Source organism: Sarcophilus harrisii, chromosome 2, assembly GCF_902635505.1.
Source record: "Sarcophilus harrisii chromosome 2, mSarHar1.11, whole genome shotgun sequence".
Lineage (NCBI taxonomy): Eukaryota > Metazoa > Chordata > Mammalia > Dasyuromorphia > Dasyuridae > Sarcophilus > Sarcophilus harrisii.
Genome location: NC_045427.1, coordinates 530313480 through 530331270, shown reverse-complemented (window position 1 = coordinate 530331270; position 17791 = coordinate 530313480). Strand labels below are relative to the sequence as shown.

Below are 17791 nucleotides of genomic sequence, written 5' to 3'. Positions count from 1 at the left end.
TCCTGAAATATAGTAGGTGAGTTTGGACTCATAACTAAGTAGTGAAGGTGAATGATTTGCATTTATGAGCCAAACAACCACAAAGATTTTTCAGATCCTACAGAAAGAAAAGACAATCAGATTATAAATCCTTTAAGGGTAAGGACTGTTTCCTTTTTTTGTTTTTGTGGTCCAGAACCTAACAAGCTGTCTACGTACAGCAAGTGTTTAATAAATTTTGTTCACTGAATCCAAATGAATGAGTCATCATCTATCACATGCAAAGAAGTACATACAAACCCTTCTCTTAAGAAATATGATATATACCAAGTACTAAATGAGTGGTATGTATAATTTCTCCAGGAACTTGAAGGAGGTAATGATTGACAAACCCATAAATATCATAGAAAAAAAAGAGACACAGACATAAAGCGCATGCAAGTTTGTTCTAGACTAGGACCCTCCCTAACTCTCTAGATCCTATCCTTAAGCTTAATTTCTGACTTTTAAACAGCCCTCTTCACTCATGGCCAGATGCTTAATCTTTTTGATTAGTTCATGAGTCTTTTCCGGACAATAAAGGGCTTTGGTGACTATGATAACCCCGTTGTGAATTCTTTACATTCCAAACCACTCTCCCAGAGCAAGATACTTAATCACTATGTAAATGCAAGTTATTACTATTGTGTCAACAAGCATTTATTAAGCATTACTATGTGCTAGGCACTATGCTAAGCACTGGGGCTATAAAGTAAAGCTCAGATCTAGCTAGGTGACATAAAAACAACTAGGTTCAAACAAGTTACAAACAAGATAAATTGGAGATAATTTCAGAGGTCAATCATTGGTATGGGGATAGGTAATTAGGAAAGGCTTGACACATTAGTTGGGATTTTAGCTGGGACTGAAGAGAGGTAGGAGGCAGAAAAAAGGCAGAAGACATTTCCAGGTATGGGAAGCAGCTAGTGAAAATACAGGGAGTTGAGAGAGGGAGTGTTTAGTGGGAGGAACTGAAAGGAAGCCAGAACCACTGCATCATAGAACACATGGAGGGGAGTAAATTGCAAAAAAAGACTAGAAAGGGAGGAGGGAGCCAGCTTATGAAGACCATTAAAAGCTAAACAGGGCACTTAGACTTGATTTTGGATATAATAGAAAAGAGTATTACAAGAGTTTATTAAACTTTAAGAAAGGTATCTTTAAAGCTGACTGTAGGATATATTGGAGGTGGAAAAGAGACTGAAAACTGGGAAGAACAGCCAGAAAGTTATTACAGTAGTTTAGGGGTAAGCTGATGAGGACATGTATGGAGGTGAGTATCGGTTTAGAAGAGGCAAACACAAGAGATATTGCAAAGATAGACAAAACTTGGCAACATTTTGGACGTGGAGAGGTGAGAAAGAATTAGGAGTTGAGGAATACACCTAGACTTTGAATCTTGGAAGATGATGATGACCTTAACAATAACAGGAAAATTAGGAAGAGGGGAGAACTGGGTGGAAAAATGATTAATTCAGATTTGGACCTGTTGAAATTAACACATCTTTGGGATACACAGTTTTAGATGACCAAAAGGCAGTTGGAAATGTGAGACAGGAGAAATGTTAGGGCTGGAGAAACAGATCTAAGAATCATATGCATAGAGATGATAATTGAATTCATGGGAGCTGATGAGATAGATCCTCAAACAAAATAAAAGGGGGAAAGAGGAGGGCACAAAGCATTGAAGAAACACTTGTAGTTAGTAGGTGGGATCTGGATAATGATTCAGATTATGGAGGGATGAAAAGTTAAGGTTTTAGCCCCAGATGACACAGCTATTACTAAGTATCAGAAGTGAGATTAGAACCCAGGATTACCTGGTTTTGAGGCTGATTGCCCTGATTAGTTGTAAATATAACTGTATATTCAGTATGTCTCTGAGCAAGAACTTAGTTCTTTCCTTGGCTTAAGAACTGAAGAGGAAAATATATAATAACAGAACCACAGATCTAGAAGTAGGAGGTACGTCAAAGTTGTTCTCTTCCATCTCTTTCATCTTAAAGATGAAGAAGCTGAGTAGTGAAGTTAAGGGACTTATCCAAACTCATTTAAATAATAATCAGAAATGGGATTTGAACCAAGTCAGCTGCTGTCAACTAGAGCTTGTGATCTTTCCATTGGAAGCAGCAAGGTGACTTATTGTACAGAACTTCAGGTCTTCCTGACTCTACACCAAATCCAATCCCACTTACTAGCTATGTGATCATGAACAAGTCAAATAACCTGTTTGCCTCAGTTTCCTCACTTGTAAAATGGATATAATAATACTATCTGCCTCCCAAAGTTGTTGTGAGGATCAAATGAGATATTATTTGAAATTCAGTACAGTATCTGGCAAATAGTAAGTGCCAAATAAATGTTAACTATTTTGCATGATGCTGATTAATTCACTACCATGATTTGAAAAAACAAAAACAACTCAATTATGTAAAAATCTAATAATTTAAAACCAAACTCAATTTGTGATAAGATTGAATACAAATCGCAATATCATGAAACTTGCTTCATTACATAATAATTTACCCAGTATTAATTAGGCTTTTAATAGAATTGCAAAATTTATTTTGAAATAATAACATAAGTAATGAAGTTATGCAGATTTGAAGAAAACAAAAGTGACAAAGATATTAAAGCTTTTTCCCCCAAAGCAGACTGTTAGTTTTAAGAGATAGAGCTTAGACCTATGATTTTATTGGTAGAAAAATTTTCAGCTGAGAAAACATCCTCTATCAATATAGCATCTTTTTTCGTAACTTAAAACTTTAGGGAGTTCCTAGGAGCACTGAGAGATTGTGTGACTTTCCCAGAGTCACATGCTCAGTGTGAGGCAGAGGCAGAATGTGAATCCTGGTTTTCCTGGCACTTGCTCCAGGCTCCACTGAGCCAGGTTGCCTCTTGTGGGTTTAGTTTATAGTTCTGAGAATCATTGAAAAAAACATGGCAAAGAATTACATTTTTACTGCTCTCTGAGTATATGACCTTTATATTTGTATGCTTTCTTTGACAGATCGGGCCTATCAACTCAGCATAAAGGGAAACAGACACCTGGCAATTAGGCTGTTAATTTGAGCAGGGTAGACCACCTGACTGAAGCTGTGGGACAAGTGACATGTTGCCATTAACAGCCACTTACCAGATACTAGGGGAACAGCAAAAGGCCATTATGCTGTCCAAAGTATTCATAATACAGGTCTACACTAAAAAAAAATTAACATGGTGGGCACATCTATACCTCATTTTAATTAGTCACATCATCATAGTCACATCTATAATATAACACCTGATAGCTGAAAGGAACCTTACAGGTCATCTACTTAAATCTATTTTGCTCTAAAGGAATTCCTTCTATCACATGTTCCTAACCAATTCAGCCCTTGTTATATGACAGTAATAATAATAATAATAATAATAATGATAGCACTTAAATATTATTTTAAGGATTGAAAAGTGCTTTATAGTTATATCATTTTATCCCCATAAAAGCCCTATGAGATAGTTGCTGTTATTATTTCTTTTTTAGACATGAGGAAGCTGAACCAAATAGAGGTGACATGATTTGCCCACAGTTGCATTGTTAGTATGTATCTTAGTAGGATTTGAACTCAGATCTTCCTGAAGTCTAGTGAGATGTAGTTATTTCTCAGTATCAGTGATCAAGAGGAACTTAACATCCTGTTTTTCAAGATAGCAAACTCTACCATGGTACCAATAGCTCTAATTGTTTGTATTTTGATACAAAATCCAAGCACCAGCAACTTTCATTCATTGTTTTGAATTCTATCATCTGGAGATATAGAATATGCCTATTTTCTTTTTCCATAGAGCAACCCTTCAAATATTTGAAGGCTACCGTCATGTTCCTCCAATATTTTTTCTTCACAATTTAACAAACATTTATTAAGTGCCTTAAATGGACAAGGTACCAGAATTCAATGGACAAGGTACCAGAGTCCTTTGTACAATCAAGACAAGTAATAGCCCTTGTCTTCAGAAAACATATTCTATTGGGGAACATCATAGATTGTGAAAATGCAAGAGAACACTGAAGTCTAGGGTGTGTGGTGGGGATAAAAGAAAGTTTTCATAAAGAATCAGAGAATCTCAGGATTTTACAATTAGAAAGGATCTCAGTGACCATACAATCAAATCTATACATGAAGGAATCTTCATTATAATATATTGAATGAATATTTATGCAGTCTCTCCTTAAAGACCTCCTTCTGACTCCTCTATAATTTCATTATTATCCTCTCAAAATAGAATCCTAAAAGTAATGGAGTCTAATAAGATCCTCACAACTTACTAAAAAAAAGTACAAAAATGCTAATGGCAGTTCTTTTTTTCCTAATCCTTTCCCTTTTGTTCTTTCTTTCTTCCCTTTCTTCTTGCATTTCTTTCTTTTTTTTTTTATTTCCCTTTCATTTTTCTCCTCCCTTTCCTTTAATTCATTTTCTTATTTTGCTTTTTTTTCTTCCTTGAATTAAAAAGAAGGTTATTGATAGTTCATGTTTTTGTATAATTTAAATTTCCTAATCTACCACTCTGGAAGGGGATGCCCTTCCAGGAAAAATGATCACATACAGTAAAACTTTTTAAAAAGAGGAAAAATTAACCCAGCTCAGTAAAAACAAAATATTGAAAAATTCTTGATATCTGTATTATTCCATTATCATAATCCCCACTTAAATAAGTAAGGGAGGAAATGTATCTTATCATTTCTTTGTTATTCTAACTTCACAGCATTGAGATTTAATGGTTTTGTGGTACCTTCAATTTGCAATGTTGCTATAGTTGTACATCTTGTTTTCTGGTTTTTTCTAGTTACTTTGAATAAGCTCTCTTCCTTTCCTTCCAACGTTTTATGGATGCATTTTTTCCTGGCTGCATTCTTATTAGCCAGATATCAGAATAGTCACTGATGCTTGATTAGGTATTTGAATGGCCATCACCCTTGGCAGATAAGGTCTATGACCACCTCCTCTCTGGGGAATGGAAGGAGTTTGGAATGCTGCTAGATTTTTACAAGACCAGTCTCTCTCTCTCTCTCTTAAGCTATATGTCAAATTGTTGTCTCTCTTACCTTTTTGGGTACGAGTATGGATAAACATTCAGATTCTGATTCACTGGAGAATTTATTTATTTATTTATTTACTAGCTTACTGCAAATTGACTTCTGGCCACAAAAGCAAGAAAGGGATTAAATATCTGACGCCAACTTTCGCACCTAGCAGTAGCTCTTTGCAGGAAGCCTAGCATTGAGCATGACATTAGTAACTAGACTACAATCCAATTAAAAAATGTTCTGCATGCCAACTTTTGTTCAAGTGCTACAGGTTATGCCATTTTGCTATTCTGGACTTCTGAGAGTTCATTTTAAATTAACAGCTAGTCCATTCAAATTATTGTCACCTAGAGAGCCAGTCCACTGGCTATTAAAAGCAATATGTCCAAAATTTCTCATACAACTTCACTTCCCATACTTTTCTATTCCTGTTTTAATGCATCAGACTCCAATATCCTCTTAGTCACCCAAACTCATAATCCTGGAATCATTTTGAATTCTTTTTTCCCCTCACACCTATTCCCTCATATAATTAGTGTCCTGTTGTTTTTCATCTCTCTCAAATCAAGCACTTCTACCCCATTCCTACTAGACCCACTCTTATTTTGGCCTTTCTTCTTTTTTACCACTATTGTAATGGGTTGGAGTTAGTATGGCAGAGAATAAGAGGAAGAAATATAGCCCAAATTCTCTAACACCTCTCCACAAAGAGCTAAAAAACACATCAAACCAAGTCCTAATTGGGAAATCCAAGAAAGAATTACAGTGTCTTTTTTTTTTTCTAGCCCAGCCTGGCTTAAAGAAGGTTTTTAGATACTGGGGACAGGATCTGGCCAGGAGGATGCTGAGCAGAGTATTCCATAACCCAGGAATTAAAAGAAGACAAGGGCAAGACAAGGTCCCAGACCCATAACAGGGCAGAGTGATCTCATGTCGAGGTACTAACTAGAACAGATGCCAATTGGCAGCTCTGTCACTTGTTATTCAGTTCTAGGTCACAAGCAAGAGGATGGCATTCCAGTGCAGGGAGTTATAGCCCCTCAGCTGTGTGTGAAGGAACAAATTCATAAGCAAGCAATAGTTGTATGATTCTGATCCCATAAAAAAGGAGGGTCTCAGCTCCAGCCCTCAGCCCAGTCTGAAAGCTAGAGTGTAATGACCAGGGTAAAAATCCCAGACCAAAGAAGAACCTGCAATTCTAAAACCCCGAAACATGCAGAGCTTCTCAGTTGCATGATTGTAGCTGAGTCCAGCAATAATCTACTGGAATGTCCAACCAAGGACAAGCCCACAGGGATGCTGAGCAGACCCAAAACCAGGTCAGGAACTTGCTAAACTCAAACCAGGAGGACAGGTAATTGGACTTTATACTGCCTTGGGAGCACTGAAAGCTTGCAGATACATAACTTGAGCTATCGCTGAGATCCTCAAATAACATGATAACAAAGTCCAAAATGAAGAAGAAAATGGGTAGAATGGACTAACAAAAAACAGTCCCTCCCCAAAGAACTATTATGGTCATAGAAATGCCCAAAACACAAACTTAGAAAAGACTGACTCCAAAATATCTACTTGTAAAACCTCAAAGTAAAATGAAGCTTGGTCACAAATCCAACTGCAACTCATGGGAGACATGAAGAATTTAAAAAAAAAAAAAAAAAAAAGTGTGACAAACTACAGGATTCATTGGTATCTCCATAAGAGATCTAGAGGAAGACTTGAGCATGGAGAGTGAAAGAGGATTTAAGAGAAGACACAAGAGAAGTCAAATAGGATGAGAAGGCACACATGGCTTGTGAAATGCATTAGTGATGGGAGTACTCATGTTGACAGAATGATAGTTCTCCTGTAATATAAAAATATAATTGTGAACTATCATTATCCTGGGAAATAAATCAATTCAGATGATATATGTGAAAGAACTTTAGTTCTAAAAAGCCCAAAGCAAATTAAAACTACATGAGTAAAATGAGGTACATGCAGATGGATAATAAGCCTCCCTGTTCGTTCTTTTTCTACTCTCCTCTTTACTTCGGCAGGGATGCTCAGTCTGTTTAGTTACTCTCTCCAGTATGACTCCCTGGGTAGCTACATCTTCCAAGCTAAATGAAAAGGCTTTAAATGCCTCTTCTTGTCTGTGGTCAGAAGTAGGAACTGCAAATAGACCATCTAAGAGTATATCCATATAACAGCAGTATCTAATCAGAGAGTGCACTTAAATCACCAATGGTAGAAAGAAAGATTCCAACTGGATCAATGGTGAGCTAATCTCTTCTTAATTTATAATAAACAAAGAGGGATCAAGAGAGGTTGATTGAAATGGCTGAGAAGATGGAAACAGAAAAAAGTTAAGCATCTCTGAGAAATCAGTTGTCATCATGATGAGAAAGAATTTATTGTGATACAACAATGACATAACACTCGCCTCCACTTATTATTTTTGGCAAAAGGTATAGGAAGCAACAGGTCCTCTACAGGTTTATGCCATCCTGAGACTCCTTTATGGGAACAACTAAGAAAATTTTTTGACAATACTGAAGGACATCCTAAGAAAATTTCATCAATTTATAGAATTTCAAAGCTAGAGGGAAGAAGGAGAAAATGTTTAATTGAGTTCTCTGACACAGCCATATAACAATGATGATGGTCTTTTATGTTAAAGATTTATAAGGTTAGAAAATATATGAGCTCTTGTTTTTTATTTTTTAATCAATTTTCACATTAAGAAATACTCTTCATGTTTAATAACTTTTATAATATCTAAATTTGTTGAATGTTTTTTCTCTGGTGTATGAAGACTGTAGACCAACCTGTCTGTATATAGTACAGTGGATAGAGAGATGGACTTAGCATTAGGAAGGCCTAGATTTAATTCTATCTCAAGTACTTGTGTGATCAAGGACAAATTAGTTTATTTTCCTGAGCTTCAGTCAATTTTCTAAAACTAAGTTTTAGATGAGTTACAATCTACATTGGGGGAAGGAAGTGCTAGCAAAGTTAATTCCAGGTTCTTGATTTGATCAGAATATTTTATCACATAATTATTAACCATCCTTGAAGTAGCTAGTTGGTGCAAAATATAGGAGCTCTGTACATGAAATCAGAAAGAACTGAGTACAAATCTAACATTGTGTAAAAAAAAAAAAACAATTTTTTAAAATTGTGGACTATCTTAATTCTTCACCTGTAAAATAGGCATAATAGCACCTACTTCACAAGATTGGTTATTGTAAGGATTAAATGATATAATATTTGTAAAGTACAGAATACAGTGCTTGGCACATAGTAGGCATATAATAAATGCTTGTTTTCTTTATCTCCTTCCTTCTCTCCTTTCTTTCATTCTTCCCATCCTTTCTTCTTTCTAGTCTAGACCATGGCATTTGGGGTGGGTGGGAGAGGGAACTATTAGCAAGCATTTAATATATTGATAGTTAATAGAAAGAAAGAATGACTGCTTTAACCTATTAGGAAATTTTCTGGTGTTTATTTGTTATAAATAATGCTAACTTGAATTCATATAAATGTTTTTCATAAAAAAATTCATTCCTGAGCTTTTTGGGGTTTTTTTTATTATTTTTTTTCTTGAGGCAATTAGAATTAAGTGACTTGCCCAGGGTCATACAGCTAGGAAGTATTAAGAGCCTGAGGTCAAATTTGAACTCGGGTCCTCCTGACTTCAGAGGTGGTGCTCTATCCCTTTTTATTGTTTTCAACATAAATGAAAGCTTTTCCCTCTCTTGTATCCACTAACACACACAATCGTGTAGTTTTTGGTATTAATATGTCCTTAAAGTGAATTCTTTTTCTAATTTTGATTCTTGTATACATCTAACTTGAGGTAATGAAAAAGATACTGGATATATTTCTATATTCCCTTTACCAGTATTTTACTTAATAGTTTTGCATCAATAAAATGATTTTTGTGATATTTGTCTGCAATTTCCTTTCTCTTTTCTATCTTACCCTAGTTTGGGAATTAGGACCAAGTCTGTCTCTCACAGAAAGAATTAGGCAAAATGGCTTCTTTTTCTATTTTTGAAAATACTTTGTAGCATTAAAAATTAGCATTTTAAAAAATGTTTAACAGAATTTGTTGGTTTCTTGGGATTTAATTTTTTTCTTATAGGATTTCATCAAAACCAATAACAAATTGTCATTTCTTTTGATGAAATACTAATGTGGGTTATTATGCAATTCAGACAAAAATATAACCACAGTCATATTAACAATATTAATATTACTATAAAAGATCATTTAGCAGTCACTAGAGAGTCATTAATTTAGACAAAATAATCCTAACTTCTTTAACTTTTCCTCACAAACATTATTTTCCATTTATTTCTTTTAAATGTGTTCAATTTCTCTCTGTTCCCATTTCATATCTAGAGAAAAAACTGGAAAGAGTAATTTAACAAAGGCCTGACTAATGGTTAAACACAGAGGAAGAATTACCCACCTTTTTTGCATTATATTTCTATTAATATATTGCAACATTAATCTGTTTTTGATTGGTATTTAGCTTGTAATCTTTCTGCTATACATTATGAATATGGGTCAAACAGAATAGTTAGAACTGAATATAGTAACAAAAGTTAAAAATGTGGAGGGGGAGGAAAAATATTGAAAGAGATGATACAAATGATAGAATGAAATTTGTTATTTTGTTGAATTATAAAAAAAAAAAGTCATAGGTGGAGGATATAGAAGTAGCAGCTTTATACATGGACAATCACAGGCAAACTATTCTATAATACAATTGCAAAAAAAAAAAAAAAAAAAAAGATGGTTCTACACGCAACTAAACCACATTAAAAAGGTGATTTATAAAGATGTCATATACAAGTAATCTTGGGTGTTAAAGAACTCATGCTATGTTCCCAATAGTGCTTTTAATGGTCTACGTAAGAATTTGATGTGCTTAATTCCTTTAAGATTAGCTGAAAGTAACTCTGATATACTTAAAGGACATAGATTTAAATTCAAGGCTTTTAAGAAACTGCTACAGAAAAGGCTTTTCTATCTTTTGTCATTCACAAAATAAACAAATCTCCATTATTTCCTGAATTCACTTGAAATGTAGTTGCTCAATGACAATATTTGTGCCTTCCAGTGAAGGGAATGTAATATTATATATTCCTTGAGGACTTGGAGCGTGTGATATATCTTTGTATCCTCAGGACTATTCAGCATACTATCTGGTACATAGTAGGTACTCAAATAAGTGTTTTCTTAAGTATAATTATTTTAATTCCACATAACAGAATATTATGCTCTCATAAATGTTAATTCATGTCTCCACAAAAATGTGAACAAAATCTAACCCTACAAAGCCATGCCGATTTCTGAAAGTGTGAGGATAGTGGTTTTAAGCCTACTTTATCTTCATTTTCTTTGACAAGAAAGAGAATTCAGTTATGAGGGAATTTGTGTTGATTTGTTCTTAGAAACTACTGGGCTGTCATCCTGGCTGCACTTCATTTGTTACTGTAAGAAAGAAGAGATTTAGTAATGGAATCCTTACTGAATACAAAATGACTATTAGACGGGCACTCTCTCTCTTTCTTTCTCTGTTTCCATGCAGATAGATACACATATATTGTAAATACACATATACACAAATATGTATATACAGAAACATATCTATATCTATATATACACATATTGTAGAAGTTTCATTCCGAAACCTCATTGCAGCATTGGAATTCACATACTGGAAATAGCTCTAAAGCCTCTCTCTTTGATTGGAGGGCTCCTCCCCATCCTTCTCTTTTTCAGCTTTCTTTTATATTTTGTCTTTCCTTGATAGAATGTAAGTTCCTTTAGAGCAGACTTTTTATTTTTCTTCTTGTATTTATAATCTCAGTATTTAGCACAATGCTTTACACATAGCAGTTACATACACACATTTGTATAAATATCACACATGCACTAAGAAAATTAGAACCAAACAATTAGAAATGGTTCTCATCATTCCAAAAAAAAAAAAAAAAAAAAGCATGTGTAGAATTTGACCCCCATCATCAAAATTTTAGATTTCAAATTAAAATTTAATAATGAGCTGCATATCTTCCTTTGGAAAAGGCTGGTCTATTATAATTCTTTTTAAAAGGGAGGGAGGTTTTTTTTTAAAAACTATTATAAGTTTTGAGTAGTAATCTAAAGTGAGACCAGATTTGGAAGATAGATCATATCTACATCATCAAATTATTCAACAAGTATTTATCAAATACTTTTATATCTAGCACATGCTAAGTAATGTGTAGGAAACTAAGAAAATAAAAAACATGGTTAGCTCTGAAGTAGTTTATGACTTATCTTATGGCTTAAGACTATATATGTGTGTATAAATACACATAGCTATATGTAAACACATGTACATATATACACATATACTCATATACATACATATGCTTGCATGCATATGTATATCTACACAAATATATGTGTGTATGCATGTATTTCTACACACACAAGCTTATCTGCTTTTTGAGTTCCCCAGAAACACATAGCTAGTAAATAACTGAGACAGGAGTTGAGACGAGGTCTTCTTGCCCTCTCAATTACAATACTATCCCCCAAGATCAACCATAGGATACAACAAGTTTTATGGGGACTATGTAAAAATCTCTGAGCCTCCTCCTATGAGGCAGCTAGGTGTTGTGGATAGAATACTGAGCCTGAAGTCAGGCTGAAGAGAATTCAAATTCAACCTCAGATATCAGAAATGTGACCTTGGACTTAACTTCACTTAATCTCTGCTTGCCTCAATTTTCTCAACTGAAAAATGGTGATATCTCAGGGTTGTTGTGAGGATTAGATGTAAAGTACTTATCATAGTGCCTTGCACATAGCAGACACTTAATAAATGTTTCTTTTTTCCTTTTTGTTGTTTCCTCTTCCCTTTCCTTCTGAGTGGGATGAGAGGATGTAAAGCCTTCTCAGAAAACTGACCCCTGGAACAGTGCCATAGTTTAGGGCTACAGTTCCAGGAAACCACCCCCTCCGTGTACCCTTGCTTAATCTTACACAAATTGCTTTCCAATCTATAGTTCCCTGCTATTGTACCCTGAGGCTGGAATGGCTTTCCGAGACAAATTGTGATCCCTGATACTAAGTCAGAGATAGCTGGGGGCCCAAGTTGTTTCAGAGTATAAAAACTCTGCTCTATTGCCTGTGCTTTGCCTCCCCCCCCAGTAGACTATGCTAGTTGAGATGACTCCTTATTTCTGCAAGAATTAAATAAACTGCTTTCTGTTCAGGCTCTCAGAAACATCTTTTTGAATTATTTTGGATTGGTGGGTCTTGTCTCATACCCTTCCTTTTAGAAAGTTAGGGATTTACCCGAATGTTAGAGATTTGTTCCACTGATAAATCCATGTAAAATTCTCTTCCAAGGAGATTTCATATGTTACCTAAGTATGGGCTTTTGTGAGTTCTTTGCATGTTCTATGATTCCTATGAGGGAGAAATAAAGTCTGTTCTCTGCTTTAGATGTATACTATCATGAGTGCCTATGCAGGAGTTTTAGCCTTTTACCAATATCTGTGGAAACCTAGACATTCCAGCTACACTCTAGACTTCCTCTGTCATATCCTAGTATGGTGGAAGCTTTACTGCAACACCAGAAATCACACATTGTAAATACTGTCTGCCCCAAAGCCTCTCCTTCTGACTGGAGGGCTCCTCTCAGAACTTCTTTAAGAATGGCACTAGGCTTATATGTCTCACTCTTCTACAAACTATACACCTTTCTCACATCCTTCCCTCAGTTCTTTATCAGATTTCTTTTATATGCAATCTTCCCTTATTAGAATAGAAGCTCCCAGAGGGCAGCTTCTTTCTATTTATATTCTTAGCATTTAGCACTGGTGCACTGGAAGCACTTTATAAATCCTTGTCAACTAACATGTAACTTTTCTAAATAAGTTAAAGAAAAAAATGATTCATTTGTGATCCTCGTTAGCCTAGACATTCAAGGTATTGTGGGCCATGGGGTTTCAAGAGGTACTAAATAATGAGGGAACTGGCCATAAAGACATTCTAGGATCTAGAAAAAACTTCATGCCTCCAAATGCCCCCCAAGGACAGAAAGAAGCATTGCCAGAGGAAACTGGAGAGAGACTGACTGAGTTAAAAAGGTTGGAGAGGAGATGGAAATACCCAGCCTTAGGATCTGCAGAGAAGTTGCACCATCTTGCTTAGGCAAGAAGGGGAAACAGAATAGAATAGAAGGGATTCTTGGTATGGAGGAGCAGAGTAAACCTATCTCTTAGCTTGTATTGTTAGTTATGTGAACTCTTTAGGGAGGTTAGTACCCACCAGATGAATTCTTTCTCATGTGAGTTGGCTGCAGGATCAGAGTAATTCTCTTAAGTTTAAAGTGACTGCAAAATGTTTGTGGGGGAAAATGAGATCTTGAGATTGCTTATGGGTTCAGATACTAGTTCTTTGCATTTTCTACTTAATTCAGCAAGACTTCTATATTTGGTGTTTTGTTTTGTTGTTCTCAGGAGAAAAGCTAAGTGAGGATATGAACCAAAACAGTTTGTGACAGACCATGCCAAGATGGACCTAGTTTATTGTAACAGGGTAAAGGAAGGAAAGTGGAGGCAACTTATACCCAGGTTACACTGATCAGATATACAAATAAAATCAATTGAAATGGCACCAGTTTCCACATTTTTTTCCATAACTCATAAACCAAAGGTCTCAACACTTGATCAGTCAAGACTAGATTACATTAGATATTCAGTGGCAGGGCAAACAAATTACTGAATGTCATTGATGATAGAGTGACCTTAAATGTTAATAATCACATGGAAATTGTTTTAGCAATTTTAAGGACTGGGGGATTCTCTTTTAATAATACAATGACTTTTGACTCGTGGGACTTTTTAGGGAGGAGAAGGGGAATAAAGTAGGTCAGTGACATCTTTCCCACACCTAACAAAACTGAAAAGATAAATATTTGGGATGTCTAGAGGCAAGCTATGTCACCCTCACTGCTTTAGAAGGTATCAGAAAAATGGAAAAGGAAAGAGAAATAGTTGTGAAAATTCAATAAAAAGTGACATTTAAGAAATATATACACCTCTGATTTTTTTTATCCTGTCTAAATGAGGAAGAAGACATTTTTAAAAAGTTTCTTGTTATAACACAAAGCTAAATAAGGTAAGTAGTGTAAAAAGGGATGTATCTCTGAATAGAAGCTATAGGTAAAAAAAAAAAAATCACATTTTTTCTGTTATCAAAAGAGTTTTAATATTATAGTTGCCATGAGATGCATTAAATTTGAAGCTCCCCAGTTTTTTAATCACAAAAATTATTGTTCCATTCGCAAAGTCACTTACCTGTTTTCTCTGGATTACGGACCTGGGAAGGTATATCATGGACTTCTAAAGTCCATTCTCCTTCAGCTTTTTCTCCCCAGCAGTGTACAGTCATAAATTCCCAGTTTGTAAATCCATCATTTGAATGGTCAAGTAGTCTGTAATTTGAGATTTGATATCAGTAAGCAGGAGGAAAAATCTAAATCACCAAAATTATATGTTGGAATTATTATATCAATTTGCTATGCCTATGGACGGCTTAGAATGTGTTTATGAGATCCAGTTTTGTTCTGAGGCATAAGTTACCTAATTATTCTTTGCAGAGGTCCTCAAACTTTTTAAATAGGGGACCAGTTCATTGTCCCTCAGACTGTTGGAGGGTTAGACTATAGTAAAAACAAAAACTTTGTTTTGTGGGCCTTTAAATAAAGAAACTTCATAGCCTTGGGTGAGGCGGATAAACGTCCTCAGTTGCTGCATCTGGCCTGCAGGCCATAGTTTGAGGACCCGTGCAGAAGCTAGAAGCACATAGGCAAAGGCCATTTCTCTTCTGTCCAATATAACATCTTTGACCTGTTCCAATTCCAACCTGGGCTAGTTTATTCTTTCTTGGGCAACATAGCAGCCTTCTGTTCCTAAGGACTCACCATATTTACATCAAACAATTCTGAAAACTGATGGGCACAGTTCAGCACAACTCCCAGGCTCAATCTCCCTGGTGGTTGGGATCATAAGCTTGTACTATCACCCTTAAGTTGATCCATAAAATTTTAAGAGTTTATTTTTTAAATTTAAGAGTAATTTTTTTCATTTTTAAGAATAATATTTTAAGTACATGTTGCCTATCAAATACTCATTATTTCCAAAATAGGTAGAATAAGAAATAATAACAACACCAAAAAACAGAGGTCTAGAATGAAACAAAATTAAAACCATTTCAAAACAGGACAAGATTCATGTCATTCCTGTTATTCTATCTACTCCTGGAAGTATTTTAAAGATGATTTTAATGAGTTTACAGAAAATGAACTTAAACATTCCAAAATCCTTATTTAATTATTTTAAAAAACTGTAATTTTATCCACTGTCTAATAATATGCATAATATTAAATATAAGATCACAATAGCAGGATGTTGGCTTATACTTAAGACTGTTTCAGTGTTAATACTATCACTCACCCCCAAAAAAGAAGAAAATGAGATAATAGTCATAACAAAAATAATAAGAAAACACCAAGAAAGACAAGATTGGATATCTAGATGTATTGGTCAGGAGGTCATTTTCTTTTACCAGTTAATATACTCCAAATCTCTACAGTCAAAAACAAACCTTCAAAATAACCTTGATAATTCAACAAATAAACTATTCTGGAACTGGCAAATTACCACCACAGAAGACTGTTATCCACTGAGACATCATTTGGCTCCATAAAAAAAAAATTAGGAAAAATATTTTAGTAGATAATAGCATAATGAATATTCAATATCCAAACTTTATGAAACAAAAAAAAAATCAAAATATAGGGATCTAGTGGAAAGATTAAAAAATATGAGAAGAAGATCAGGTACATGTCATCCCTGAGGCCCCATTTGCTACTGAAGTTGTTCCATAGATTCATTTCAATTAAATAAGATAAATTGACAGCTTAGAAGAGTGCCAAGTCTAAGTCAGGAAAACTCATCTTTCAGAGTCCAAATCTGGTCTCAGACACATACTAGCTGTATGTCCCCGTTTGCTTAATTTCTTCATCTATAAAATGAGTTTGGAAAGGGAAATAGCAAATGACTCCAAAATCTTCTCCAGAAAAACCCTAAATAGGATCATAAAGAATTAGAAACTACTGAAAAACAACTAAATAACTGAAAAAAATAAGATGTTTACATCATAGTACCCAGTCAATTTCAAAAAAGCTATTATTTTACTCCCCAAAATATTGAATATGAAAAATAGCAGAAATATCAACTTGTCCTCATTCATTTCTATCTGAATTCCATCCAAAAAAAAAGGAGAATGAGTTAATAATGATGATAAATCATAGCTCATATTCATCATTTTATGAGTCTGCAAAATGCTTTATATAACAATCTATTTCAGAATTTGACAATTTTTTTGGTAAACTCCTTATGGACAAGAATTATCTTTTATCTTCTTTTGAATTCCCAGTGCTTAAACAATGCCTGGAATAATGTAGGCATTTTTAAAATGTTTATTAATTAATTTTCTTTTTTCCTTTTACAAAGGCCATATGGAAATGGAACTTAAAAGTTCCATTTATTCAGTTTTCCCCTTCTTTTCTGTTCTATTCTCAAAAGAAGAATTTCCTGTATATCACAATAGCCTTTACTTCTTTAAAAACTACTACTGAATCATTTTTTCTCTTCTTTGGCTAAAATAGCTTTAGTCTTCGTCTAGTGTGATGTGTTTTTATGATCTTGTTTTCCAATCTCATTTTGAAAAACAAAATTTTAAACATTGAGAGGATGCTAAATCTAGACAATTAGCATTATTAAATAATATAGGGCTTCAGGCAAAGTGTTCATTTAAACTTTTGGTGGAAAATAAAAATCAATTAAGCAATAAAAATTTATTAATCAACTACTATGTGTCAAGGCACTGTACTAAATTCTGGGCATACAAAATGAGGCAAAAGACAATCCCTGACTCAAGGAGCTTACATTCTAATAGTGGGAAATATCATGCAAATAAATATCTACAAAACAAGCTATATATATGGAATAATTTTGTTGTTGTTCAGCCATTTCAGTTGTGTCCCTTTTCATAACCCTATCTGGGGTTTTCTTGGCAAAGATACTATGTGATTTGCTATTTCCTTCTTCAGTTCATTTTACAGATGAGGAACTGAGATAAGCAGGGTTAAGTGACTTGTCCAGTATCCCACATATAACAAATCTCTGAGGTCAGATTTGAATTTAGGAAGATGAGTCTTATTGACCCTAGGCCCAGCACACTAACCACTGTGTCATCAAACTGCTTCCATATAGGATAAATAGGGAATAATTAACAGAGCAAAGATATTCCTGGTACAGTTTTTGTCTTTGAATAATAAAGAAATTTTCTCCTTGTCATCTAAGAAGCAGCCATAATGAATCTTGGTTTTCACATAGTACTGGTTCCAACATAACTGAAATGTGCAAGAATAAATAACCTTAAAAACTGCCAACTGCCAAAAGGATTGTCAAATTATTTTCAATGGCAGCCTAAAGAAACTGCAGAATTTAGCAAGAAATGGAAGAAAGAAGATGGTAATTAATTCAATCAAGGTTAAGAAAAAATTGGCATTATCCCATCTGCCTTGGGAAAAAAAATTCTCAAGATTTAGAAGCCTTTGATCAACAATCTCAACTCATTAAAAAA

General features: G+C 34.6%; 1 protein-coding gene across 2 annotated transcripts in view; it reads right to left on the bottom strand.

Moving 5' to 3' along the window:
• The window catches only part of PCSK6 (proprotein convertase subtilisin/kexin type 6), a 241877-nt gene that overhangs the window by 66964 nt on the left and 157122 nt on the right, over positions 1 to 17791 (bottom strand). For both annotated transcript variants that reach the window (XM_023497530.2, XM_003755590.4), the window contains exon 13: positions 14437 to 14573. In XM_023497530.2, coding sequence (XP_023353298.1) covers positions 14437 to 14573 — 137 coding nt within the window. The remainder of the gene's footprint in view (positions 1 to 14436; positions 14574 to 17791) is intronic.